This window comes from Chrysoperla carnea, chromosome 1 (genome assembly GCF_905475395.1).
Source record: "Chrysoperla carnea chromosome 1, inChrCarn1.1, whole genome shotgun sequence".
Classification (NCBI taxonomy): Eukaryota; Metazoa; Arthropoda; class Insecta; order Neuroptera; family Chrysopidae; genus Chrysoperla; species Chrysoperla carnea.
In genome coordinates, this window is record NC_058337.1 from 70,836,545 (window position 1) to 70,863,885 (window position 27,341).

The 27,341-nt window shown below is 29.1% G+C and overlaps 5 protein-coding genes across 6 annotated transcripts; 3 read left to right on the forward strand and 2 right to left on the reverse strand.

The window, feature by feature from the left end:
• Positions 1 to 1,762: 1,762 nt before the first annotated feature.
• LOC123299079 (ADP-ribosylation factor-like protein 3) lies at positions 1,763 to 5,532 on the reverse strand. The gene is made up of 4 exons (XM_044881292.1): positions 5,334 to 5,532; positions 2,998 to 3,258; positions 2,625 to 2,861; positions 1,763 to 1,824 (listed from the first exon to the last, which is right to left on the reverse strand). The coding sequence occupies exons 1-4, from the start codon at positions 5,334 to 5,336 to the stop codon at positions 1,783 to 1,785; spliced, it is 543 nt and encodes a 180-aa protein (XP_044737227.1). The 5' UTR covers positions 5,337 to 5,532; the 3' UTR covers positions 1,763 to 1,782.
• Positions 4,682 to 8,527, forward strand: LOC123290600 (PH, RCC1 and FYVE domains-containing protein 1-like). The gene is made up of 4 exons (XM_044870852.1): positions 4,682 to 4,813; positions 5,429 to 6,117; positions 7,152 to 7,498; positions 8,358 to 8,527. The coding sequence occupies exons 2-4, from the start codon at positions 5,543 to 5,545 to the stop codon at positions 8,525 to 8,527; spliced, it is 1,092 nt and encodes a 363-aa protein (XP_044726787.1). The 5' UTR covers positions 4,682 to 4,813; positions 5,429 to 5,542.
• Positions 8,528 to 9,814: 1,287 nt separating this feature from the next.
• LOC123290607 lies at positions 9,815 to 13,533 on the forward strand. The gene is made up of 4 exons (XM_044870865.1): positions 9,815 to 10,229; positions 11,485 to 11,793; positions 12,093 to 12,255; positions 13,257 to 13,533. The coding sequence occupies exons 1-4, from the start codon at positions 9,815 to 9,817 to the stop codon at positions 13,531 to 13,533; spliced, it is 1,164 nt and encodes a 387-aa protein (XP_044726800.1).
• Positions 13,534 to 14,068: 535 nt separating this feature from the next.
• On the reverse strand, positions 14,069 to 19,981 carry LOC123304267 (WD repeat-containing protein 91). Of its 2 annotated transcripts, none has more exons than XM_044886345.1 (5): positions 19,663 to 19,981; positions 19,458 to 19,598; positions 17,418 to 17,533; positions 15,548 to 15,917; positions 14,069 to 14,469 (listed from the first exon to the last, which is right to left on the reverse strand). In XM_044886345.1, exons 1-5 carry the CDS (start codon positions 19,904 to 19,906, stop codon positions 14,372 to 14,374), a joined length of 969 nt encoding a protein of 322 aa, XP_044742280.1. In that variant the 5' UTR covers positions 19,907 to 19,981; the 3' UTR covers positions 14,069 to 14,371. The 2 variants fall into 2 exon arrangements, with proteins under 2 accessions (XP_044742280.1, XP_044742281.1); XM_044886346.1 differs by having other exon boundaries at positions 15,526 to 15,917; positions 19,663 to 19,980.
• Positions 19,982 to 21,221: 1,240 nt separating this feature from the next.
• On the forward strand, positions 21,222 to 24,476 carry LOC123300466 (ATP-dependent RNA helicase abstrakt). Its single transcript, XM_044883047.1, has 8 exons — positions 21,222 to 21,334; positions 21,405 to 21,524; positions 21,583 to 22,076; positions 22,622 to 22,912; positions 23,152 to 23,314; positions 23,383 to 23,683; positions 23,885 to 24,034; positions 24,104 to 24,476. Exons 1-8 carry the CDS (start codon positions 21,290 to 21,292, stop codon positions 24,421 to 24,423), a joined length of 1,884 nt encoding a protein of 627 aa, XP_044738982.1. The 5' UTR covers positions 21,222 to 21,289; the 3' UTR covers positions 24,424 to 24,476.
• The last annotated feature ends 2,865 nt before the right edge of the window (positions 24,477 to 27,341 follow it).

Genomic DNA, 27,341 nt, shown 5'->3' on the forward strand with positions numbered 1-27,341 from the left:
TCTTAGTCGGTAATCTAGGTAAAAGAAATATTTATGGATAGAAATATGAATGTGTGAGTAAAAATAAATATGTAGGTATATGTTATAAATACTTTTTTGTGTCTCTTTTATATTTTTTACTAAAATATAATCATTTCCAAGCGAGAGAAGTTTTTCTAAGTAGAATCACAAAATTATTTAATTTCTTATTTACAATAAGATATGTTTTTTGACAAAAGCATACTTTTCTTCAGTGGCGTAGCTCGCCTTGGAGGGGCCCTATATCAAAATTGGTTGGGAGGCCCCATTGAGCTGCGGGCCCCTTCGGTTTTAAAATAAGTTATTTTACAATAGGATCATAATTAGATATCTATAAATCTCTCCAAACTGTAATTTTACTATTGATTTCACTTTGCAATAAAATACCGATGGTATTTTCTTGTAACCAAATATTATAAGATAGGGATGCATTAATATGCTGCTGTGAGTTTACATGGTTAAATATATATGGTGTAAATTGTTAATCTGGGGGCCTCTGTAGCCCGGGGGCCCCGTATCATTGATACGGCTGATACGGCGGTAGTTACGCCCCTGCTTTTCTTCTTTATGAAAACACAACTATAATTTTCTAATTCATTTTCGGTACCCAAAAGCGAAAAAAATTTTTCCTTTAAGATATGTTTTTATTAAATAAAAATTTACCATTCTTTAAAATGTGATGATAAACTGATACAATTTATTTCTAATGCAGTATACCTTAAAGTTTGAACAATAGGGTATTATCGTTAGTCAAAAATAAATCAAGAAAGAAAAAAGTTAAAATTTATGTAATAATATACTTAAATATTCTGATTTCGAGTCATAAAAGCACATTTTTCTTTTAAAATATTTAAACTAAAAATCGTAATTTTTAAACTGTATTTCACGTGACCTAAAACGCGAGTAAGTCCTGCTGTGATGTCATAGCGGTATGAGTCATAGACCATCACTTAGTTCAGTGTAGACAGCTGGGTATAATATATCCATAGATAATAAGTATTTATATTTATTATAATCAAATGTCTATGAATATATCTGCAAAACTTATTTGTGTTATTTCGTATAGTGTAGTGTTAAAAAGGTTTAAAATTTAATTGTAAGTTTTTGTCAAGAAAGCATATATATTTTTCCGAAATAAATTTTTGGTGGCTTTTTATTAGCAAAATAAACATTTTGAAGTATTTTTTCAAAAAAAGTGGAATACCCTATTTAAAATATTGCATTTGCCCTATAATTTATTTATAATAATAAATTTATTAATAATATTGCATTTATTATTTTGAAAGTTTTACACTGTGTTATCTTGGAAAGTTCTTAGTAAAAAAGTCTTAAAATTAATTTCAGAAGCCGATAAACTTACTCGTATACACTGTAAATGAGTAAAAAAATAATGTAAATTATTTCATAAATATATTTTTAATTATTAAATATTGTTTATTCAATTTTAGTGTTTTTTTTTTCTTTAACTGCGCATAAATAGAGAATGCGCAATTAATTACAATTTAAAACAATAGAAAACAAATAAATATTACCGTACGCATGTTCAAAAAGTACATTTTCATCACAATCAGACACCCCTTACTTGCATCATCTATTTTAGTGTATGTACTGAGCTACAGCCTTAAAATTTAAGCTTTTTTAAAGCTATTCTTGATTTGGTATGTACGTTAAATATCAAATATAATCTATGAAATGTGCCAAATATATATTTTTGTTTTTAATTAATGGACGGAAAATTAATTTATTCATTGTAATAAAAATATTTTATTTCTTTTTGATACTTTTACATATCCATTCCATTCCTTCCTAAAATAAGAAACAATAAAAATTCAAAAAATATATTGTAGTTAAAATTTCTTATAATAATATCTCGATTAACCCAGAGAAATAGACACAAAAAAAAAAAAAAAAAAAAAAAAAACAGGAGATCTAATTAAAAAAGCCAAGAGAAGTTTTTTCACCGGAATTGTCTTTATTTGGATACAAGAAATGATAAAGGCCGCGAAAATAGGTTTTTTTTCCAAATATCTCGTAAATTATTAAGTTTATGGCAGTTTTAACTATTATAAAATTTATTCGTTAGTTAAATGGATTACTGGACGTTTCGGATTGATGTGTCAAAATTTATTTAACTTAAAAGTGATTTTGAAAAAAATATAATAAAAGTGAAACGGATTTGGAAAATTACGTGGAATATGCTACTATAGGGAAAATACCTCCTCCACTCCATTTAATATTATTATATATGAATAGAATATGATTTTAGATAATTAAATACTATACTCAATCGTTTAAACATAAAGATTCAAAAATTTACTATTAGTGTCAACATCCGTAGTATTCTGTTCTCTCTTATTATTGTCTAAACATGACATGATGCTACCAGTAAAATTATGAAGACAGTAAGAGCATATTGGTATTTACTTTTATTCGGAGAAGCTTTGCTTGTCTTACGTACAGTTTCTTGTCTTGGTTGTTTATTAGAAACACAAACAGCCCTTCGGGCTCTCTGTTAAGGTATGAATAAAGATTTATGGCATATTATAAAGACTAAATTATCAATCATTAAAATAATTTGTCATAAGCACTGTTACTTAAATACGTACTTTAATTCCAGTGGAAGTTTTAGCCGAACATGCTTGTATTTGCCAAGCACGATTTTTAATTTGATGTAATGCTAAGGCCTGGGCAATTTCAGCTGCTGACACAGCTTCATTTAAGTCTTGTTTATTTGCGTAAACTAATACTGGTACACCTTGTAGTTTTTCATCTTCTAACAATTCTAATAGCTCCAATGAAGTTTCTTCTAATCTTTGTATATCAGCCGCATCAACTACATAAATCTGCAATAAAATTTCATGATATTTTTGACAGAATGGATGGTTAGTAAGCTGTGCAGTGAATTAGAGATATTATAAAAGTACTAGCCGAGCTAAATATACGGTCGGTATTCCCAAGATAACAATCAATAATATTTACCAAAACATCTGTATTTTCATAGTAGTTCCTCCAATATGGTCGTATTTTTCGTGCTCCGCCAATATCCCAAACATTCAATTTATATCCTTCGGACATTACAGACTTGATGTTGAAACCAGCGGTCGGTGTTATAGTTGTTATGTCTTCGGACGCTAGTGTTTTTAAAAGAGTTGTTTTTCCAGCATTATCCAAGCCCAAAAGTAATATACGCAATTCTTTATCAGGAGATGAACGTATTTTACGAAGAATTGATAACAGCCCCTGTCAAAAATAATAATATATATTATTATTATTAATTTAGCTAATCATAATAATTATACTACGATTAATCGACTCTAGTTGGCCAAAAGTGATGTTGCATTCTTAACTCTAGTTATAGCTGAGCTGTAATAGTTTGACAACGCGGCATTCAATGAAAAATTCATGAATTTTTTAGTTTTGCATGACGTCAAGTGTTAATAATTATTTTTGAGAAATAAATAATCTCAAAAAATTAACAAATAGTCTACATATAATTATATACATTGAAAAATATAATGGTTTCAGGCAAAATTTTAAATAGCGTCATTGTATAGATTTTTACGAAAGATATCTAAAGACTGCGACCTCCTATAATGGACTTTTGAAATTAGTGATTAGTTTCGAAATCGATGCAGAATTTTGACATTATGTTTGAATATGATATAAGTTTTTATTGGTTTTGAAGGTTGGGGAAGAAATGCTCCAAATTAGTTTTTATATTCGCCATGGGAACTGATTCTAGCGCTATCTAGTGGTAGAAAATAGAAGCTGTCTATGACAAGTCAAATTTATGCATGGCTATGATTGAATTGTTTATTTATGTTTTGATAATGAGTGAAATAAAAAAAACAATATTTAAACTATATGATGTGATTTATTTCTGTTGAAATTTGACTTGTCATAGGCAGCTTCTTTTTTCTACCACCAGACAGCGCTAGAATCAGTTCCCATGGCGAATTGAAATTTACATTTTTAAATAGAATTTCATGGGATAAACAACTGCTCTTTATTGTGCCATAAAGCCTTTTGTTCGTCTGACAAAAATATACAAAATAAGATTTTTATCCGACTGCGACAACCAGCGGCCATGTATTGTGAAAAAAGCTGTTGAAGAGGGTATAAGCATCTATCTCTATGGTATAAACAAACAAAGAATCATAGAACACATAATTTCTCTTTTATCACTCACGTATATATGTAATACTCCTATATGTCAGTTGGCGTTATACAGAGTGTCCAACATTACGGTGCCGACAATATATTATTTCCTCTATCCTCTACTTCTACTAGGCTTTGACCGCGACACTCATGCTTGTCACCTTGTCAATTTTATAAAATAACAGTAGGAGATGCGCAGAATAAACTTAGTCACTTGGAGGATAGAATACACGAGAACTGTCTGCCCCACTTTGTCGCAACACCTTCCACTTAGAGGAACTGACCATATAGGAGTATTACATAATACATATAGGCATTCACAAATAACAACTCAAGTTCGTAACAACTCGTGGTCATTTAATTATATGTTTTATGATAATGTTTTCACCCTTCTCTCCATTTCATATTTAAGTCAATAGAGGTTAGTAACTTGGAATCGTGAATAGCGCCATAATTTCCAGTTGTAGAAAAAACAAATATGAATGCACCCAAAAATTATTTTGAGTAAGTCCACGTGTTATTCACAACTGTCAACATGACAGTAATACTTTCTAAATAAACAAATTTTCTTGACATCTTTATTACACGTTTCTTATAACAACGTTCCCTCATTTGTACATCTTTATCAAATATGAAGGTAATTTAAAAGTGGTCCTAAAAAATCTTTTTAGTTTTTCCATTTGAATTTTCAGTTAAAAAAATGTACATTAAGGGTTAATGCCATCATATGTCATCCAATAATTAAGCTTAAAAAAGGTTCTTGTTTTTAAAAATATTAAATAAATAATTATTTAGCAATAATTCGATGCATTTTCGAAAAATTTTTATATGCATGAATGGCATTAAATTCAGAACGTAAAATATGACATTCGAAAAATTAAAAAATTTCATAAGGATATATTTTTCATACATAAAAAAATTAAAGGTAAACGTGAATAAAAAGAATATTAACCAGAAAGATTAATTAGTTAACCATATAATTTCGATAATCTAAAATTAAAAATGAAATCACAGTTGACCTTTTATATATAAACATGTAACTAATGGTTACCATGGAAACATATTAGTAAACGAAAATGATATTTTAAAAGAAAAACAATATACATTTTTTTAATTGAAAATACAAATAAAATTCCAAAAAAAATGTAATAACTTACCATTTTAGTTGAAAAATAACGATTTATTTGAATTCCAAAAATTCCAACTAATCAAATGCAAAAGTATTCAATGACTTCTGTATACTTTTTTATAGTTGCACTGACAAAATACATCCGAAGTCGATCCTCACCATTCATATGTAGAATGGGATAATATAATAATTATAATCATCACTAACAAAGCCACTAGTATATAAAGCAGCAAATAAATGAAAAAAAAAATCAATAAAATGAAGGTCTTTTACACGGGTGTTAATTTATATGGACAATTCTCAGATGAAATTACCGATGAAATTATTAATGAATTTACGGAAATCAATATTAATGAAGATATTATATTCTATGACGTATCGTTAACATACAGCGTAATTGTAACGAAAACACAAATAGTTGTTCGAGGTTTTTTTAATGGACGACCTTATCAAAATATCAAAATTATCGATTTTAATATAAAATCAATAAAGCAAATATCATGTAACGAAATTCATATCTTAATTTTAAACAAAAATGGAGATATTTGGCAGTTAAAGGCATTAGATAATGATAAATTTCATTTAATTACGAATTTTATTCGATGTGAATCTAAAGAAAAATATGAGAATGATATTATTACAAAAATTTATTGTGGCAAAAATATGAATTTAAGTGTTTCCAAATTTGGACATTTATTTAACATTCCAACTCGATTAAATTGTGATAATACTGTTACGGATGTGGCATGTGGACAAGAACATGGTATTTTGTTATGTGATGATGGTCGAGTTTATACTTGGGGAATAGGATCGTAAGTTATTTGCATTTTTTGTTCTTTTCTCAGCGATTGAATGAGATCTAAAACGTCACTCTGAAAGACCCCTGAGTTCGGATCAGCTAACCCAAAAAACTTACTGAAAGGACATTGCAGGTAGTCACCTTCGAAAACTCTTATTTCGATCACAAGCCAGAACCCTTAGTTAAAAAACAAGCAATAATAAACGCCTTCAGAATTTATCTCCCAAATTATTTTCGCATATTTCAATTTGATAATATTCGTTATTTTTTAAATAATGCAAACATTGTACAGAATGTATCGCTATTTGTCCATTTGGGGAGAAAAGTCATAGTGAAGGACTAACTTTTTTAAATATCTATGCAACGATACCAAACAATAGGATTGCGTGAAAAATGAAATTAAAAGTTTTCAATTCATAAAACTAAAAAGTTAATTCATATCAGCTTTTTATTATCTCATAAACTTGCGATTTACTGATTTTATCTTCGTGTAGGATTCTTTTTCTAACTAGCTACAGTGTATTTCTAGAGTGATTTTATGAATTGTACTAGAAACCAATTCCAGTAGAGCGTTGTTAATACGAATTTCAACTAATCGGGTAGTCAATTATTTGGACTATCTTTAGTTTACAAAATTGACTTTATTTTTCATTTAAAGAACTTCCCGTGTTGAAAAATTAAATAAGAAGTTGGAAAACTCAAGATTTTATTTAATATTATGTGATGTACATATAATTGTACATAATTAATACGTTGCTGTTTCTCGACTATTGGACCTTAATTTTAATTGATAGTACGTACATATTTTTAATGGATCCAATTTTACTGTGTGTGTAGTTAGCGGCGATCATCAGGACCATTTCATTATCCAGATTAAAGGATTGACATTGGTTAGCCCGGGTAATAAACGATCTGCTGTACTACACATTATATTTATTATATTAAAATTATTTTTTTGAACTTTGAATTTGCATCTTTTAATCTTTTTTTTTTTTTGGAATCAAATTAAATTTATTGGAACTTTTTTAATGATTTTAAAATTTTAAGGCGTGGTCAATTAGGTCATGATGATTTAGAGAACCAATTAGATCCATGTGTAGTAAAAGCGTTATGTGGAATTCAAATAAAAAAAATAGCTGCCGGTGGTTGGCATTGTGCTGCTCTGAGTGTTGATGGTGATGTATATGTTTGGGGTTGGAATTCAAATGGACAATTAGGATTTTTTAATGACAATATGGAACAAAGTGTTTGTAATACATCAACCATATGTAATGAAGACAAATCAGTCGAATCGATTTCAGTTTTATTTACACCGCGACCTTTGACTGTTGATAGCGTGGATTCTAATATTGTTGATATTGCTTGTGGAATGAGACATACTTTAGTACTACGTGGTAAGTATTTGTAGATTTAGAATTGTTTGAAATGTATATAGACTTAGGTACAAAAACTCTACAGCTCTACGTTAATTTAGGTAAATAAGTATATACATGTTAAATTATCTCTACTCGTAGAGTATATACTATTTAGAAACATAACCAACACTGCTAGACTACTATGTTCTAGTTTAGAGGTCACTCTAAATCGCAACTCGAAGTCAACAAAAATTCATCCTTATATAAAAACTTGTTTTTCTATAGTGAAGGTACTAGCTTTATGAACATTTTGAGCTTTATTTTATGATGGCGTTCCAGTTTTGTGATGCTGTCGCATGTTCAGCGAGTTCTTTATTATCTGAGTACATTTTATAGCATTTGCATCTTGGAGGTTTGAAAAATATTTCAGTGTTGACTTAAATGAGAGAAAATTTGCCAGTAAATATACTTAGCCATTTGAAGATCTCATGCCAATATTTTTTGTGACTCTCACAATATCTTAACATTTGTAAAATTTGATAGGCTGAAGTTATTAAAACAGAAAAAATTACATGTTTTCTTACAATATCGAGTCCTTGTGTATACCATTTGTCACTTGCAACACTTATTCCCACACATTTTCCAATGCTAGGCTCTGTCATATCTTTCATTCAGCAATAAACATGACAAAGCCAAAAAAATCGTTAAAGTTTCAAAAAATGAAAAACTAATTTTTCGATGTATTCATGCGGAATCGTTTGCCTTCATTCTAAACTTATATACCTTTCAGCCTTCTCCGAAACAGAAGCAAGACAATGGGGACATCTGTCACTATGACCTATCATTATCTTAAGGTCTAATAAGATTATCAAATTAATTGTTATTGTTTGTTTCTTAGATGATGGATGTTTATACGGAACTGGATTTAATAAATATAGTCAATTAGGAATAACGAATACTAAAGAAAATCTTGGTCGGATGACTAGAATAATAAAGTTTAATAAACCATGTGATAAAATTAGTATTAACTGTGGTCCTTATTGTTCGACGTATTCTTTATATGATTAATTTTTCCATTTTTATTTTTGTAAATATGTAAGAATAAAACTAAAAAATTTAAAACTTTTAACATAATTTTATTATTTATGATTTATTTCTGTCAATTTGATTCAGAACTTTTGAGTTTTTATATCCAAAATACTCATGAAGTGAAAGTTTTATGATTCTTTTTGCCTGCCTGAAACTGCCTATTTCCTGTTTCGTTAGTTATATTTAATGCGACTTTAAAAAAAATTTCAATGAAACTCCCAAGTTTGCAGCCCTAAAAAAATGGTGCCAATTCTCAGATGGCATGATAGTATATTTCGGCCAAAATAACCTTTAGTTTTGAGCAGAAAAAGCCATTAAAATTCGTCCAGTTTCTTTGTTTGTGCTTTTTCGTATTAATATTCTCAATTGATTGCGTTTATTGACTTTTTTGAATCATTTGTGTAGTGATTTTATATTATTGTTTAGACCGTTTTCATTGTGTTCATTAACTATTATTCTAATTACTAGTGTCTATATTTTAGTGCTTAGGTTTTAATCGCATATATATTATAATTAATTTTGGCCTTTTCACTTTTATTGTAATTAATTGTGACTAAATTTTAGTGTTAATCGTGTTTATTAACTATTATTCTGATTTACTTATAGTGTATTTTAGTATTTAGATCTTTTTAGGTGTGTTAATACTATTTTCCGATTGTTTATGTTATGTACTGAGTTTATTTTAGTCTTTAAATCGTGTAAATAGCGTTGATTATCGTTAGTACCTAGGGCGTGTTTATCGTATTTGTGATTATTATTGACTATTTACTGACGATCGTTAAAAATGGTTAGATATTGCATTCTGCGTAATTGCTCACCAACGTCAAAGCTTTCCAGAATTTGTTTCTCAAAACCGAAAATAAATTCCAACTGTGGAATTATCACTTTTGTAATAAACTTACACCAAACTAATACCAAATAATAACACCAAATACTTAATAATTTTAAAATATATTAATAATATAAAATTAATGTTAATTTGTTTTAAACATTTCAATAAATTTATATTTTATTAATAATTATGATTTTATTTAAAAAAACCTCACTTTATTTTATTAGGAGTCACATATATAAAAAAAAAAAATTTTACATGATAGAATTACTAATTCGAATAATACCTAAATCCCACCATTGTTGGACTATTGCAATGAATCCATAGTTATGAGAATCAAAATTTTCCTATGCTTATTTGGTATTTGACGTTAATTTTTAAATTTCCGAATAATGATGTTTTCTTTTTAAATTAATTTAATAACAGAATTAACTATGTCTAACCAACCAGGTCAACTTCATCTAACATATCCTATATTAGCAAATAAATTATCAGCAATACATGTAACTCCTACAAAAAGTTTATCAGAAATAGTTGTACCAAAGAATTCAATACGAAATAATTTGAATTATTTATCACCAAAAGCAATACGAACATTACCGCAACGTTTGCCATTATTACCAAATTTATCACCATTACCATTAGTTCGACAACGTGGTGTTAAAAGAGCAATTAAAGATTTGGGAAAAATATTTAAATTAAATTATTATGATGAAAGTCATATACAATTCTGGTATTTGGATATGCTTACTGATTTTTTATGGCGCTTGCAAGATGATTTCCACTTACCAATAGAATTTCAACGTATAGGTCTATCATGGATTATATTTTTCTTATCACTTGTAATTGGTAATTTTTTTTCAATCTTTTTTGTATTCGGGTTTTACCAGACATAATATACTACACATATGAACAGCCATGCTTGACGATGGCAACTAATGAGGATTTCCGAAAACTTACGATGTGATACTGTAACATATGTATAGCGGAATCAAAAAAGGTAGGTTCGTCCTTGCCAGTTGCAAGCATTATTTGTATTTATTTTTTTTTTTAAATTCCGAAATTTCACATATTTATATCTTAGAAAAAAATAACCGAATAGGACTCATATTCGAACATTCATATAGCATATTCGAACCTTATTCATATATAGCATATCCGAACCTTATATTTTCTAGATTTTGAACATGAAACTGAAATATTTTTAGTATTCTCTACCCAGAGCCGGATTTATGGTGGTGGAAATTCATGGACATAAAAGTGTTGAAATCAATAAGCATTTTTTCCATTGATGTAAGTCCTTAGTTGATGGGGGCACATTGTTACTGGCCCTGCATGCCACATATGTAATCCGGCTCCGTTCCTACCGCATTTTGTCGAAGGTTGGAAAGATGAGAAAAATTAACTTATTATTTTCTAATATCTTTGAAAGCATGCACGGCTTCAAAAATTATTTTACAAGAAATCCAATGTATATGAAACCTAATGCATTTCTGTGTAGAATGTGTTTTTACGTATTCTCGTAAGAGCTTTTTTGAGGAAGCTGCGCACTATCAAAGCAAATTATAGACACTTTCAATTAAATTTTGTTTTTTTTTTTTTTGATTATAATAAAAAAACTCTATTGTTTACCTTATCAACACTGTTTAGTTACGCATTGTGAAAGCAAAAAACTCGCTCGAGAGCATTGTGCAGAGCATTCTACAGAGAAATGCATAAGCTTTTAAATGCAATAAGTTTTTACTAAAATGTTTGAAAAAGTTTAAGAGTCAAATTTGCTTTGACAATGCGTAAATTGGTTAAAAAATCTCCAATAAGGATTTGTAAAAGCGAATTTTAAATTGCGTAAATCGTGTACGCTATAAAGTTCTTAGAAAAATTTTAATGTAGCTTTTCTCAACCTCCCACCTCTCGACACAAAGCGGCAGGGAATGATACAAAAATTTCAGTTTACATTTTCAAAATCTACAAAGTACAAGATTTCGAATAATTTAAATGATCCCGATTATAGACCATTTTGCTAGAAAATACAGCAATTTGAAATATTTGAATTTTTTTCGATGAATTTATCTTTGACTAATTAACTTTTTCATAAAAACTCAAGATACAAATATTAATTATGAGCGCGAAGAAGTATTTGATATTTTACGAGAAACAATAAAGCTGGCTGGCGAAGCAATGGATGAAGGTGATCCTTACTTATCGCGACCAGAAAATTTAGCACAAATTTTTACAATCGATGATTGTAACCGGTTGGATCAGATAGAACAAGCATTTAGTAATTCGGAAAATGAGGAAATCGATTATCTTGATTTAAGAACCAGTAATGAACGGAGTATATTTATATTGCAACCATCAACATACAGTGATTCATCTGAATCTGCATCCATTACGGATTTGAATGTCACATCAAGTTAGTTTTTTTTTTATATAGTTTACATGTTTAAACCACACTGAATAAAGACTCGAGTTAACACCGTGTAAAAACGATGTGAACATAATGTTTTCTTGGAAAAACGAAATACTGCCTTTGGGTAACGGCAAACTAAACAGAAGCCATATTTGCTTACCGCAGCATCAGAAATATGTCTTTAAAAGGAAAGTGAAATCATAGCTTACCCAATTCTCAACCCAAGGATACCATGTTCGATTCTCAATATATGGTAAATAAGGAAAAAAATTAAAGTCAATACATGATTTACTTTCAAATAGGTAGCAATTACACACTAAATTCATCAAAAGGCGGTTCGAGTGTGTCATCAGAAGAAGAACAAAGTGTAAATGATTCTGATGAGTTGGAATTGGAACAAAATGCTGATATGGAGAAACTAAGTGTTAAAACAATGTTGGCAGTAATTGACTTCATATATGAATAGTTAGTAGTATAATCACAACGCCACCGTGACAAAAATTTAAACCAATATTATTAATCAACAACCTATTTTTTTCCTATTTTCTATTATAAATATATGTAGTGACTAACAGGTAGACTTGAACGGTAACCTACCCACTGATAGTCAGCTAAATGAGATTAAACTAAGTATTGATAAATGGTAAGTAATCAGGTGGTCTAAATTGGAACTACTGAAAAAGCGATACACTTCCTATTTACTAGTATATTTTTTTATCGCCAGATGGCAGGATTTATGTGATTTGAATTTGAATATTTTTATTGGCCTTAAAAATCGGTAAGTTCAAGTATTGCCACCTGATAGTCGAAATTGTAACTACTGAATTATGTTAAATCAATCTAAATTACACATCTAACAAATTGTCTGTTTAGTCTGTACACACTGCCTTTTAAATAAATTAAAATCTAGCATGTGTTGTCTGTTCACACTGTGACAACAGGGGATAATCCTGATGTCGAATTGGCCATATTACCCATAAAAACGTAAAACTAGACTTGATACCATGGCAAATATGAAAGTGAAGAAGTTATAAGCATTCAAGGCTGGTCTACCTCTTTTAGTAAAACAAAGTTTTATATGTAATCTCTATGGCGATACCCGCACGTACGACATCACTAGTGGGTTTCTTCCTCTTTGTTTAATTAGGAATTTTAAACTAGCATATCTTGCATACTAGTAAAGATTTTTAAAAATCAACCTTACTTTGCTATGCGTGAAGTGAGGATTCTTCAAGTATCATCATATATTAAGTATCTATCACTAAAACGCGAAATTTTGTCATGTGCTGTGGGCAAATTTATTTTAACAACAAAACAAAAATGTGAATATTGACAGAATAAAAATGTTTTATCAGTCTATGTCTCTAAATCATTACTAGCTTGGTACTAAAATAGGTTGGAGCATGAATCATTGCTAAATATTCTGTTTAGTCGTGTAGATATACTGTATAATTATTTTTTTGTAGCTTTTACAATGATTTTCAATATTCTGTGATACGTCAAGCTGTTATAAATCCACCCAATTATACTGAACAGGCAATTGACGAATTCCATTTTCCAAAGAAATTTGATGGCGAAGATGATGAACAATCAATCATATCCGATATATCAGAACTAAGTTTAAATGCGTTGTTTGATAATACATTACAATCGATACGTGGGTATAAAAAAAATTTATTGCCTTTGAAGGAATCAATTCAAGTTCCATGTTCGAATCATTCAATTAATTTAAAAACATTTTAAAAACAATGTTTTAATGTATTACCTACTTCGTAAAATAAAAATTTTTTAACTGTAAATAAAGTTTATGGTACTGCTGTAAAAGTAACGAGAAATTGAGTAACCGTATATATTCGTTACTAAAATAATAAGTAAACGTTAAATTAGTAATGCTATGTTACTCGTTACTTTTGACCTTAGAACATATATTTTAAACTTTTGACACATCCCGATCCCTATATATATATTATAAATGTGAAAGGTTATTTTTTGCCAGGAAGGGTACATTTCTTTTCAGGTTTTGATATCAAAAAGATACCGTAAAAGCCTAGGAAACGGTTAGAAAAACAAAGTTAAATTTTTTAGATTTTTTAATTTAGTTTTTAAATTTTACAATTTTTTAATATATTAACTTTTTTCTTAAATATTTATTTTTGGTATATAAAATGGGTCAACACGCATGCGTATCAAAATTCTTAAATGACTTAAATCTTTAATATTTGAGGAATGTTTTAACAGGTCTTTTATTAAATATTAAAAATATTTATTTATACGGGTCTATTATATATTATTTTGTTTATTTTGGCGAGGAGGATGATAGTCTGCCACAGAATTCATAATCATGTAATATAATTTCAGAAAATTAAGTTTCATTATCTTTTTAACATAAAAAAATTAGAAAAATAAAATTGAAAAAAATGAATGCTATTCCTTTCAAAAAATTACATTTATATAAATAAAGGCATTTTTAGTTGATAAAACGAAAAATTTTTAAAAAACGCATCTTTTCAAGATTCCATCTCACAAAATGAAGTTTATTCAATGTCGGTGTAGCTGATCTCTAGAGCAATTTTTCTCACATTTAGACAAAAAATTTATCGGTTAACGAATTTTTGCCCAGATTATATGCACATACCTTTGAATCTTTGGGTTGACACATAACAATCGTACGATTACTACCTAAAATAAAATTTTAGTATGTAGAATTCGATTCTTAAACTTCCTCACGATATGTAAGGAACTAAGAAAGTGAGGTACAAAGACCAAAGTTTAAAAAATCATTTTTGTGAAAACAACTTGCTTTGGCTTTTAGTTTCATTTAAAAAAACTAATTTATAAGAATTCTTACAAAATAGTTTCTTACAAATTTTTTGTTGAATTAATATTTATTCTCTAAATTAAAATTCTAGGATTATTGTTCCATACATGCGTGAATTACTCACAAAACTGAGAAACGCTTTCTAATAAAATTATTATCTTACCACCTCTAAATACTTTTGAATCGAAATTTGGAGGAAGTATCTTGATGATGGCACTGAAAGCGGAGAAACTTCAATTTTTTGCAGAGGAAGGAGTTTTTAAAATTTAACCTTCTCCTTCAAACCTTTAATTCTGTAAATAAAGTGAGAAAGTTTTAGAAGCGAATTCTACATACTAAAAGTATTAGAAAGGTATTAGAAAGCATAAGAAAATATTTTTTGGTTTTGTAAGTAATGCACACATGTATGGAATAACATTTTTCGAATCGTAATTTAGAGAAAATATGTTTAAGCTAAAAGGTGAAAATCTTATTAGCAAAACAATGGCTTTTGAAACTTTGACGTTCTCCTCCACTCCCTAAATCACGTAAATATCATATGGAAGTTTAAGAATCGAATTCTATATACTGAAACCTATCTTTAATTAAATTCGAGGCATTAGTGATAATTTATGGAGGTCAACTGTGCTATTAAATCTGTACAATACAAAATAGTTAAAAAATTTTGTACAAGCACTAATTTACATTCTCCGTTCACATTTAAGGTAAGCGCCTTAAGGAAGGTTAAATCTATCGTATATAGCAAAGGTTTTAGAATATCGGAAAATAGGACGGTTTTCATCCATATCTGTCTATTTTTCAATTGATTGTTTTGCACTTATAGACAACCCTTAGATTAAAATTTATGAAACCAATGACATATGTGGCGGACTTCGGCGATGATTCAACAATTAGAATTATTTTTAAAAAAAATTTACTATTATTTCCCACTTTTACTACCCATTACTGACGATCCAATTTTTCGTTTTGAATTTCCACTACTCATCTCCTTTCGACTCATTGTTGGGCTGGAACTAGATCCAATATTTCTTATTAGACTTTTTAAACTTTTGACTTGATTATCTGCTGTATTATTTTCCTGTGCAATTATATAAAAATCGTCATAAATATGAGATGGAGATACAACATCCATTGAATCGCGTCCAACAGCTGATGAAGCTGCTATATTATCATTATTTGTAGTCCCTAAGGTGCGCGGTTGTTCGGTTAATTGTAGTAAACGTGCTTTCAGAGATTCATTTTCCTCTTGTAGTCTTCGTAATCGTGTTACATCTTCATCAAAATTTGTTAATGTTGGTTGGGGCATACACTAAAACATTTCAAATAATCTTTTAGTAAATTTTTTTTATAAAGAGCAATGATTAAAAATAAAAATTTTATCTTAAAAAAATTCAAATTGACGTATGATAAGAGAAATAAATTTGCGTTGTAAAATTTTAAAGAGCTTTGATTCAGTTCAGCTGTTTTTTTATCTTGATTAAATTATTGTTTTCAATAAGAATATTTTATAAGTTTAGGCAAAAATAGGTAGGTGATGAGCCTACCTATGATAAAATAGGAAGTATATTTTAAATAATTAAATGTGTTAAGTACATTCATGATGGCATTTTTACGTAATTTACTAATAAATCGCAGATTATAAATACCATAAATACCCGAAGAGTTTAATGCAAAAACAAGTAATTAAGAAAGTAAAAGGCTTACTATACAGTATACATTGAAACAAACAAACAAAATTGAGCAGTCACAGGATGCCTAGCAGATGTGTAACATCGAAGCTATTTTGTATATAGACAGGGTAAACCATTTTAATCTATTATGGCTAATAGCTCATTTTGAAATTAGCCAATCAAAAAAATAAAATAGTAGTGTCTAACTACCGCAAATTATGTAAAGTTCTTTCATAAAATTCTAAAAATTATTTTTTGATTAAAACCTGATATCACTTCTACGCCGTAAAGAAGTTCTGACATTCTGTTTACTTTAAAATTAAAAAAAAAATCATTCAAACTGGTAATCCAGGCAAACTGAGTACAAAGTCCGGCAAATAATTTTTCTAATGAAAAATACACGTAGCATAATACACGCTATTCACGAAAGTCTAGCCTACGAGTATTTCAGATACATTCGATCAGTGATTTTTTTAATGGAATAGAACAAAAACATCACATATTCACAAATAATTATGTGGACAGTAATTTTGCAATTCTGTGACATTTTATCCGCGTTGACATTATGGCACTCTATGAGCTTCATAAGTGCCATAAAATATTAGAGCATAAAATTTCGAAAGTTATTTTTATAATAAAATAGACCCCTAACATCTCACATTCCCTGTAGATAATTATGTGTTCAATTATTTCGCAAGTTGTGTTAACTATATCAATTTTTCGTATTCTACTGAATGTTTCGATAGCATATTTAGCGTTTGTTTATTAATGTAGATGAGTTTCAATTAGATATTTTCCGACCACATAATTATCACTTAAATATTATGTACGGTTTCAATTTCCAAACTTTCATTGTTTTTCGTTGTTCAAGCTAGACTCCCTTTTAGTAAATTGAAAAAGACGAGTTTAAAAATTATTGAAATAGTTGCAAAATAAGCATTGAATTTTAGCATATTACATTTTCAATATGGTTGTAGAGCTTGGCAAAACTAGGAACTGATACATCCGGAAAATTCGGAAACTTTTTACCTAGCTATGTTAAATATTTAAAAAAAGGGGTTAGGGCAATTATTGGTTTTTTAAAATTTTTTTTAAGATATAATTTATATCACCGTCAAAATAAAATTTTATTAATTTACCTGAAAAACACATGCTAAAAAATTATGTAACGATACAAATAACGTATCCTGCCATTGTTTTGTAAAGTATACAGAAAATGAAGTGTTTTCTTCAGGTGATTTTATAAAAGGTAACACTAAAAAAAAAAAAAATTAATGATAAAACTGTATGCGATAAAATATGATGTAATTTTTTAATAGGTAAAATTTTGATCGACAAGTATAGTATTTTTAATGTAGTACTTACAGTTGAACAATTTCTACTGGTTTTCGATAAAATTTTAGACATACGTTTTCGACAAGCTCCTTTATTTACAATCAAAATTTTAAGCCTTACTATTGTGTAGATTTTGAGAAAACAAATTTCAAAATTTTCATGTACCCTTATGGTTTTGTGACATTTTCAAGTATTTATGAAAAATAATATCGTCCCAACAACTCATCATCGATTATTTTAGTTTAGATATATTCACCCTATAGTTATTTAGTAAAATGCGAATATGATACTGTATTAGATATTTTTTACAATGAATATCACTTGGTGTGGAAATTCGGCAACGTTGAAATCAGCTGTAATCACAATTGAGATTCCGAACCATATAAATATGTTTGTTGTTCTGTTCTATCAATCTACTGTAGGAAATGAAGCATGACTCAGGAAGAAAACTCCACTGCAGTAGATTTTTATGGAAGCCTGTGGAAAATGTTTGACTATACTCAATAAAATCATATTCATGTGAACTTGAGCATTTACGATTTACTTTGTTTTGATTAATTTCTTTTGGAAGATTTTAAGCATGTTTTTATCTTTGACATTTTTTACCTAATCTCACCGTTTTCGTGATATAAGCATTTTAAAGATTATTTTGTGTTTCTGGTTAAAAATTTAGTTTGAAAGGCATTATATTTTGGACAATTCTAAGCATTTTTGACTCTTGAAAATTTTCACCAAACCTCACAGTTTTCGATGTATAAGCGTTTAAAAAAAATAAGTATGGGTTTAAAAAAAAAAAAAAAAAAGTAAAAAGAAAATTCGTTATTGACGAAAATGAATATATATCATAGTTTTTTTACATGTTAATTAAAGAGAATGTAAGGTCCGGAAGTAGGATACTTCTGTCCCACTTTATGGGCGTAAATCGAAAATGCATAAGTTCGCATGAATATGAATTTAATGAGTACACTTTCTACCGGCTCTCATAAAAATCTGCTGGCGCGGAGTTTTTTCTGGTCATACTGTTTTTTCGGTTTTATTTTCTCGATTATTACCAATATGTCGGGATCATGTTGTGATGGCGGTAAAGAGAAGAAGTTCAAATTGACTTTTGCCGAACTTTTACTGACTTTTTTCATGGGTTTTTGTTGGTTATAGTAGTGTTTTGAGTGCAGGACGTTGCCAAACATGAATAACTACAATCACTTCCAACTGTAAGTACTACCTTAATGTAAATTTATAAAAAAAAAATGTTAATATTAAAGGGTGAATTCATACGATTGACGGTAGCCGTTGTCGTTTTTATAATACTAAGAATTTAGAAATCAATTATTTTTCTGAATATTTTTGAAATTTTTTTTATCGTTTCGGATATATTACCGCTTTTCCAATTAATTCAACTGATAGGCAATAAGCCGTGTTAAAATAGCAACCTGTGTTTTAAGGACACTGGATTGAATTTCAGAACACACGGTGCACTTCACCTTTTTGGAAAAGTGCAGTAGGAATTTTTTTTTGACGAAGATTAAAGTTTATAAAAAACCTACGACAATTTAAGGAAGAAAGTAGTACTTTCAAGCCCATAGTGTAATATAATAATAGTTCACGTAAAGGTAACAAATACGTTTAACCGTGTTTTGTACGCTTGCGCTAGAGTATCGGAAAGAATTTTCCACTTTCTACAGTTTTAAAACACTGGGGAGTCAAAACATATCTTATGTTGTGTATGCGCTACTTATGCTTTATGAATATAAATTGGAAGGTTAATGGTTATAGATTTTTTTGTTAAAATATTTAATTCGATTCAGGCGTCCCTTATTGAATGTATAAATAAATTGTATACTTACTAAACCATTCTTTCCATTCCGATTGGTTTTGTAATTCTGAGGTCATTTGTTTAAAAAAGTCATTAATTTTATCCGATTTATTATTAATTGACGCATTTACTAAGTACATTTTTAATAACGAGTTTTCAAATTTTTTAACATCTGAAAGCAATATTAAAAATTACATGAATATGCAAAAGTTTTGTGTATGGTTAAGGATACATACTACTGGCTAGATGATGTTCTAGGCGACAAAATAAATGAGATTCGAGATGTGCCCATAAATCTCGTAAGGAACTTAAATCATAACTAGTTATAAACGATACAAATTGTTCGATTATTTTATCCACACGAAATCCTTTCTCTTTATCCGATTTTAATTCACTATCAAATGTTTTTAAGGTCGACGTAAATCCACGATATAATAAATATTCTTTCACTAATTCATCTACATATTGGATATGAGCCATAATTTAAATGAAATGTCACCTGTGCTGTGTTGCTGTCAAATTTTGACAGCAACGATTTACGATTGGTTTGTTCAGCATGAAACTCGAGTAAATAAAAATGCAATCCCTCTTTATGCAAATTTAGCACTTCCTACATTGTCTATCTCTTTCTCTCTAACTGTAGAAAAAATATACAACGGGTGCTAAATTAACAGAATGCACGGCCACTCATGTTTTATGCTAAGAAAATTCATTAGGTACGCAATGATGGGTTTGTGCTACTTTGACACACATACATGTCAGTAAATTCAAAGGCGGTGTATAATATTCTTAATTACTCTATTTTCACAGAAATAATAAGCCATTTGTAGAAAATTTGAAATCCTGTGTGATTTAAAATCAAATTATTTAAAGTTTTCTTTGTTTTGTTAATGGTAACCACATAAAGACCTTACCATAAATAATTACACCAAACTTAGATCGCTGGCTCATTGATTATGTATTCGCAAATTTGTCAATATAATTACTTGCTTCATTATAATTAGTAGAATTTTATTCAAATGTGAATAAAATTTTACAATTAATGACTATTTTTGGTATGCTTCAGTGTACCAGTGTTCAAGTATCGGATGTAAATCCGATAGTCCTCAAAATTTATATATGCATCCTATCTTACATAATATTAAAGTAAATAAAATGATTTTGTTGTTGTTGAAATTTTCTAGATATTATAGTTTCTGATAGCTCGTATTTGTAAATTCTTGTTACACTCGAGCTTAACCCGGATATTCGGCATCTTGTAATATTTTACAATTATTATTAATATATAAATTGGTGATACGCATAATAAATTGATATTAACACTTGCATAGGCAACCATAAATATATATATGTATTGTTTAATATTTAAATATCATAACCTAGTGACTAAGAACATATATATCAAGGACGTAAAACTAGTGTAGAGAGGGTAACAGGAAAAAGGTGCCTATATGGAAGAGTCTGTACTGCCTATTAGGTTGTCATTTGTTTTCAATTTTTTTTCTCTTGTTTTTAATCAATTGAACAGTTTCAATTGTTTTCAATCACATTGACAGCCTAATACGCAGTACAAAGTATGCAACGACCAATGACTAGACCCCACCCACATAGGCGCCATAAATTCAACCACGGGCGCTTATAACTCGGCATAGGAGGTTTCATGTCCTTAATATTTATGTTTACCATTCTTACTAGTGACGTTTGATCTAAGTTTGCTACAAATATCTGTGATATTTAGTGACAGTCAGAGACCTGCTGCTCATGCTTAAAAGTAAATAAACATTATTATTAATTTTATTAGGTTAATTCAAATTTCGTAAATTTGATTTGATACGTAGTAAATGCCAAGCTGCCTCTAATGTTATGGATTCGGAAGAATTAAAACCACCAAAATCTCCTCCTGTCAAGGTATGAAGTTAACTATCTTTGAATAATATATTAAAAAATATAAAACTAGGTTTTTTTTTAAATTTGATAGAGATACCGTCGAGAGGAGCTTGATGAAACTTCACCAGATGAAGATGACAAATACACTCCTTATGTACCAGTCAAAGAAAGGAAAAAACGCCAACTATTAAAACTTGGTCGGCTAGGTCAGGTAAGTAATTTTAATTATATATTTTAACTGTTATTTATTCCGTATTTATTCCGTAAAGATTAAAGAAAGTGAATTAGCAGCAAAAGGAAAATCGTCAAGTGAAAATGAGTTGGATGAAGATGAAACTGAAGATGGGCAAGTCTGGGGACGGAAATTTAACATACCGTTACTGGATCAACATACCGAGTTAAGAAAATTAGCAGAGGCTAAGAAGGTAAGCGCCGTAGAAAAACAATTGAAGGAAGAAGAGAAAATATTGGAGAGTGTTGCCGAAAAAAAAGCTTTGATGGGTGTTGCTGAATTGGCAAAAGGTATTCAGTATGAGGATCCAATTAAAACCAGTTGGACACCGCCACGGTATATATTGGCAATGTCTGAGAGTCGCCATGAACAAGTACGACAACAGCTTAGGATTTTAGTCGAAGGCGAAAATGTTCCACCACCTTTGAAATCATTTAAGGAAATGAAATTTCACCGAGCTATTATTGAAGGATTACAACAGAAAAATATTACAAAACCAACACCAATTCAAGTACAAGGGATACCTACTGTGTAAGTTGTAATGATTTGTTATATTATACAAATTTTGAATTAACAACTAAATAGCTTAATTATACAACTTAATTAACTTAGATTTTAAACGGTAAAAAAGTTGTGTCTCATAAAGAAACCAAATTTTTTTATTTTAAACTGTGTTTCGAAAATTGAATGCTTTCGAAAGGAAAGAGGCTTAAAAATTCAGTCATTTTTCATTTTAATCGAAAGAAAATACATCAGCTCTTGAAGAATGTTTTAGGCAAAAGTTGACAAGTACAATAAAGGTAATCCCTCTGGGTCCATAACTTTTACCTCCAGGTAAATTTTAAAGGATATTTAAAAATATAGTTATTGCTCAAAGACCTACAATTAAACAAGTGGAAACAAACAATTGACTGAGTTAATTGTTAAAATACCATGCATAGTCAGTGTTGATTTCTTTATCACATTACACATACAAACATGTGCTATCTTCAATTTACCTATAAAGAAATTAAATTAGATCATATTTGCGTGTAGACATCATGTAATTATTAAATAATTATTTTGTTTATAAATAGATTATCTGGACGAGATATGATTGGAATTGCATTCACTGGTTCCGGTAAAACATTGGTATTTGTTTTACCCTTAATCATGTTTTGTTTGGAACAAGAAATTAAATTACCATTTATTAAGCATGAAGGTCCATATGGTCTAATTATTTGCCCGTCACGTGAATTGGCGAAGCAAACTCATGATATTATTCAGCATTATTGTGATAATTTACGCCGGTATAATCTGCCAGAAATACGTAGCTGTATCGCAATTGGTGGAGTTCCAGTTTTTGAATCATTAGACGTTATTCAAAAGTAAGTTCATAATAATTACGATTTAGATGGGGAAATAATTTGTTTATATTCCGAAAAATTTTGGGCAGAAAAATTAATATTTCGGCAGGAAAAGAGAAATTTCTAATATTTATGAACCTTATGGCTGTAAAATCTTAGTTTATAATCGTTTAATATTCATAACAACAAAATGTCGTTAATTTTTTGGTGGGTGTTGAAAAATGCCCTTTATAACCCTAAAATGTCCTTAATTATTTAAGGGGTGTTCATATTATGGTAGCCACGCCAGGTCGTTTAATGGATATGTTAGATAAAAAAATGGTACGTTTAAATGTTTGTCGATATTTATGTATGGATGAAGCTGATCGTATGATTGATATGGGTTTCGAAGAAGATGTTCGAACCATATTTTCTTTTTTTAAAGTAAGTCAACCATTTAAAAATAAAATCGAATGTTATATGTTTTGCATAAACTGAATTTTATGTTTTAGGGTCAAAGACAAACATTACTATTTTCAGCAACTATGCCGAAAAAAATTCAAAATTTTGCACGATCTGCATTAGTCAAACCGGTGACAATTAACGTTGGACGAGCTGGGGCTGCATCAATGAATGTTGTACAAGAAGTGGAATATGTTAAACAAGAAGCAAAAATTGTTTACTTATTGGATTGCTTACAAAAAACCCCACCGCCTGTATTAATTTTTGCTGAAAAGAAACAAGATGTTGATGCAATTCATGAATATTTGTTGTTGAAAGGTGTTGAAGCTGTTGCTATTCATGGTGGAAAAGGTAAAATTTTCCATACATTAGTCTATGTAATATGAGCGTTGACAAGACAAGCCTGGGTGTCTGAAATTTTTATTCGAACCGAGATATTTATAATAAAATTTTATTTCTTAATAGATTAGACTTTTTTGTGTATTTTCTTGAAATATATTCATAGTTCATAGACATACATAGAATAAAAAAAATTATTGTTTTTCGTTTTAGATCAAGAAGAAAGGTCACGTTCGGTGGAAGCATTTAGAAAACAACAGAAAGATGTCTTAGTAGCGACTGATGTTGCATCAAAAGGTCTTGATTTTGCTGATGTTCAACATGTTATTAACTACGACATGCCCGATGACGTTGAAAATTATGGTAAGACGAACTAAAAAACAGTTTATAGGAATGCCTGATTTAAATTATTATAAACGAATTTTTCTACAGTTCACAGAATCGGAAGAACTGGACGATCAGGGCGAACGGGACTGGCAACCACATTTATAAACAAATCAAATGATGAATCTGTTTTACTTGACTTGAAACATTTATTAATGGAAGCAAAACAAAAAGTTCCAACATTCTTGGCTGAGTTATGTTCAGAGAATGAGAAATATTTGAATTTGGGTGATGATCGTGGATGCAGTTATTGTGGTGGTTTAGGACATCGAATTACAGATTGTCCAAAATTGGAGGCAATACAAAATAAACAAGCTTCAAATATTGGTCGGCGAGATTATTTAGCAAATACTGCGGCTGATTATTAAAGAATATTTCAAGTTAAATCGTTTTTCGATGTAGTTGTACGGTAAAATTTAATCATGGCAATATTTGAAAATTAAATCTTTATTTGGTTTGCAAAAAATTGAATTGTTTAAATTAATGTAAATATTTTTTTATAATTATTTAGTAAATAAACTTTTATCTAATTAGAAAATGGGAAAATAATACTTTTTTCACATCTATTAGAAATGATTCTTATCAATTTATTCCAGAAGTTAATTATAAGCTTTAGTGATGCAATATTAATTAAAATAGATATTAAGTGATGGAACATTAAAATGTAAGGGCTGCGATGATTATTTCAGATTACTTTAGATTTTAAATCCTGAAGGGTAAATTTTGTTTGGAAAGCGAATATCTTGGTCCTAAAAGCTCTTACGGAAACTTTTTTAAGCTCATTTTCAAGAAAAATAAACAAGCTTTCGAGTGGTCTTAAAAACTTTGTTGTAAAATAATTTAAAAAAATTTGGTACTCTTCTAAACTTAATATAAAATTTAGGAATAACATTTTTCACCCTATAAACCCTCCGAGCAAAGCAGCAAGGAGTGATAGATTCGAAAATTAGAAAAAACAAGTTTTCAAACGAAATATTGCTGTGTCAAATTCCATGATTTTTCAATAGAGATACAGCTGTATGAAATTTTGGTAAAATTTTGTGTTAAAATTTGTGTGTTTTCTTTAATATTTTGGTTGTATATATAATTATATTATAGTCAATAAAATTCGAGGTGTACCAAATTCGCGTACACCATATCACAAATTTTTTGCTTAGAAGTTCATAAGCTATAATGTATCGATATTTATTTCAGAACTTGTCATTAAGGTTCAAAATTCTATCATTTCGTGCGTGGTTCTTGGATGCTTGATTCATCAAAAGGATTATATCTCGAACTCTTAGCAACGCAGAAAATTTTTTAATATTTTTAAAACGTCAAAAGAAATATTTTTTACGAGCTTATATATTTTCTTTAAATATTTTTTTTAATGAAATAATACTCAGAGAATGGATAATTATGAACTAAGAATGGATACTAAATCCTCGAAATTTTCGGTATGGTAAGTTGAAAACATCTTAGATAGTAACTAACATAGTAACTGATAGTATAGACAGTATGCAAAACAAATTGGGTATACCACAAATTGATATTCTGATATTCTTCAATTTCGATTTATTTAAAAATACTGTCTGAATTCGTCGTCAAATCACATTGCCTTTGTATCTCACTCTTTCTGAACGTTGAGACCAATTGGAAGTTAGTCCTATTCGGTAGTCATGAATATGTAACTGATGATTGAGATTTAGTTAGTTTGTTTGAGTTACCTACCATTTACTACATTATTTTCTTCGGCTTACATCGTCAATGTTAGTCGACTATTTATCGTTTGGTAATAAATTTTAAATCAATTGGTTTAGCCCATGTGTTTAAGAACAAGAACAAACAATGCCATCGATACGTGCATTTCAGCGAAGACGCAGGATATAAACGACTGGTATATTATATCACACAAATTGCTATAAAAAATAATAAAAAAAATTATGATATCCCATACACAGGTCGTTTAAGTTTTAAGTTCCATCATTCTTAATGTAAAACCCTTTATATGAATCAAAGTATGTATCAAATTCTTACGATTTCAATTACTAAGCATACCGGGCTTAACTCTACCTAACAAAAGTCAATAAATCAAACAAACTAGGAACAACTTTTTCATTCAAATGAGGAAATTCTGAAAAATTTTAATTTTTCGATAATTTATGCCCAAATATAGGTGGAGCTGCGATTTCCCGCCTAAATAGGTATCCAAAATTAAGATCATTTTTTCGATATTTTTGTAAGAAAAATAAAGAACTATAAGGATTTCTTGTTTGACTATGGAAGTTTTAAAAAATAAGTCTGATAATAATTTCAATTACAATTCATTAGGCAAGTGTTTAATAAAAACGATTTAAAAGATTCAAATGAAGATTCATTACCCAACTTTGTAATTGATGACAATGTGGAAATGATTATGACAAAACAAAAACAGGTAATTAATGAATTACAAAAGAAAATTGAAAAGTTAACAAACAATGCACAATATCTTGAATGTATGTCGAACTCTAAAGAACGTGCCATTGTAGCATTAGCTCGTGATAAAGAACGTCTAGTAGAAGAATTAAAAAAGGAGCGTCGAATGAATTCACAATTAAAGCAACAGCTTGAAGATGAACGTGAGTTTTATATGAAAGAAAAACAAATTTATTGTCAGGAAATGAATGAATATAAGAAGCATAAACGAAAATTATTAATAAATAAACAATTTAAGGAAGATAATGAAAAGTTGAAATCGAAGTTAAAAGAAGTTTTACAAACGAATTATAATTTATGTATCAAATTTTTACGCATGAAGCATACTAAGGATGATTTAAAGAAACGATTTGATTTATATCAAAATGAACATGCTAAGGTAAAAAGTATATATATGTTACAGGAAAAGTTGATTGTAAGTTAGACTTGACTCTTTCTAGGCAGAGTAAACTCTTACTAAAAACATCAGTAAGAGTTGATTCAAAATAAGTAAACACACTTTTCCTAGAGAGAGTTAATTATGCCTGCTATGGATAAGTAAAAGTTTTATTTTACGTTTGTTTTAATATTGATGTCTTCTTTGTTGAAAGTTGAAATGTTACTGAAAATGTAGCATTTTGGGCAAAATTACAGTTTAGCTAAAGTTTGGCGTCCTTCAAGTAATATTAATTGTAGTTTTTTTTTTTTGCTTAAAATATATTCTTTCATCAGGATACACAGTCTCCTTTCAGAATATATAAAGAAATCTCATGACTTTGTTTTTTTTCGTTATTTTGGGGCGGAAATGAGGCGTCATCACTCCCTCCTTTACTCTTAAGTTAATTTAGTTTAA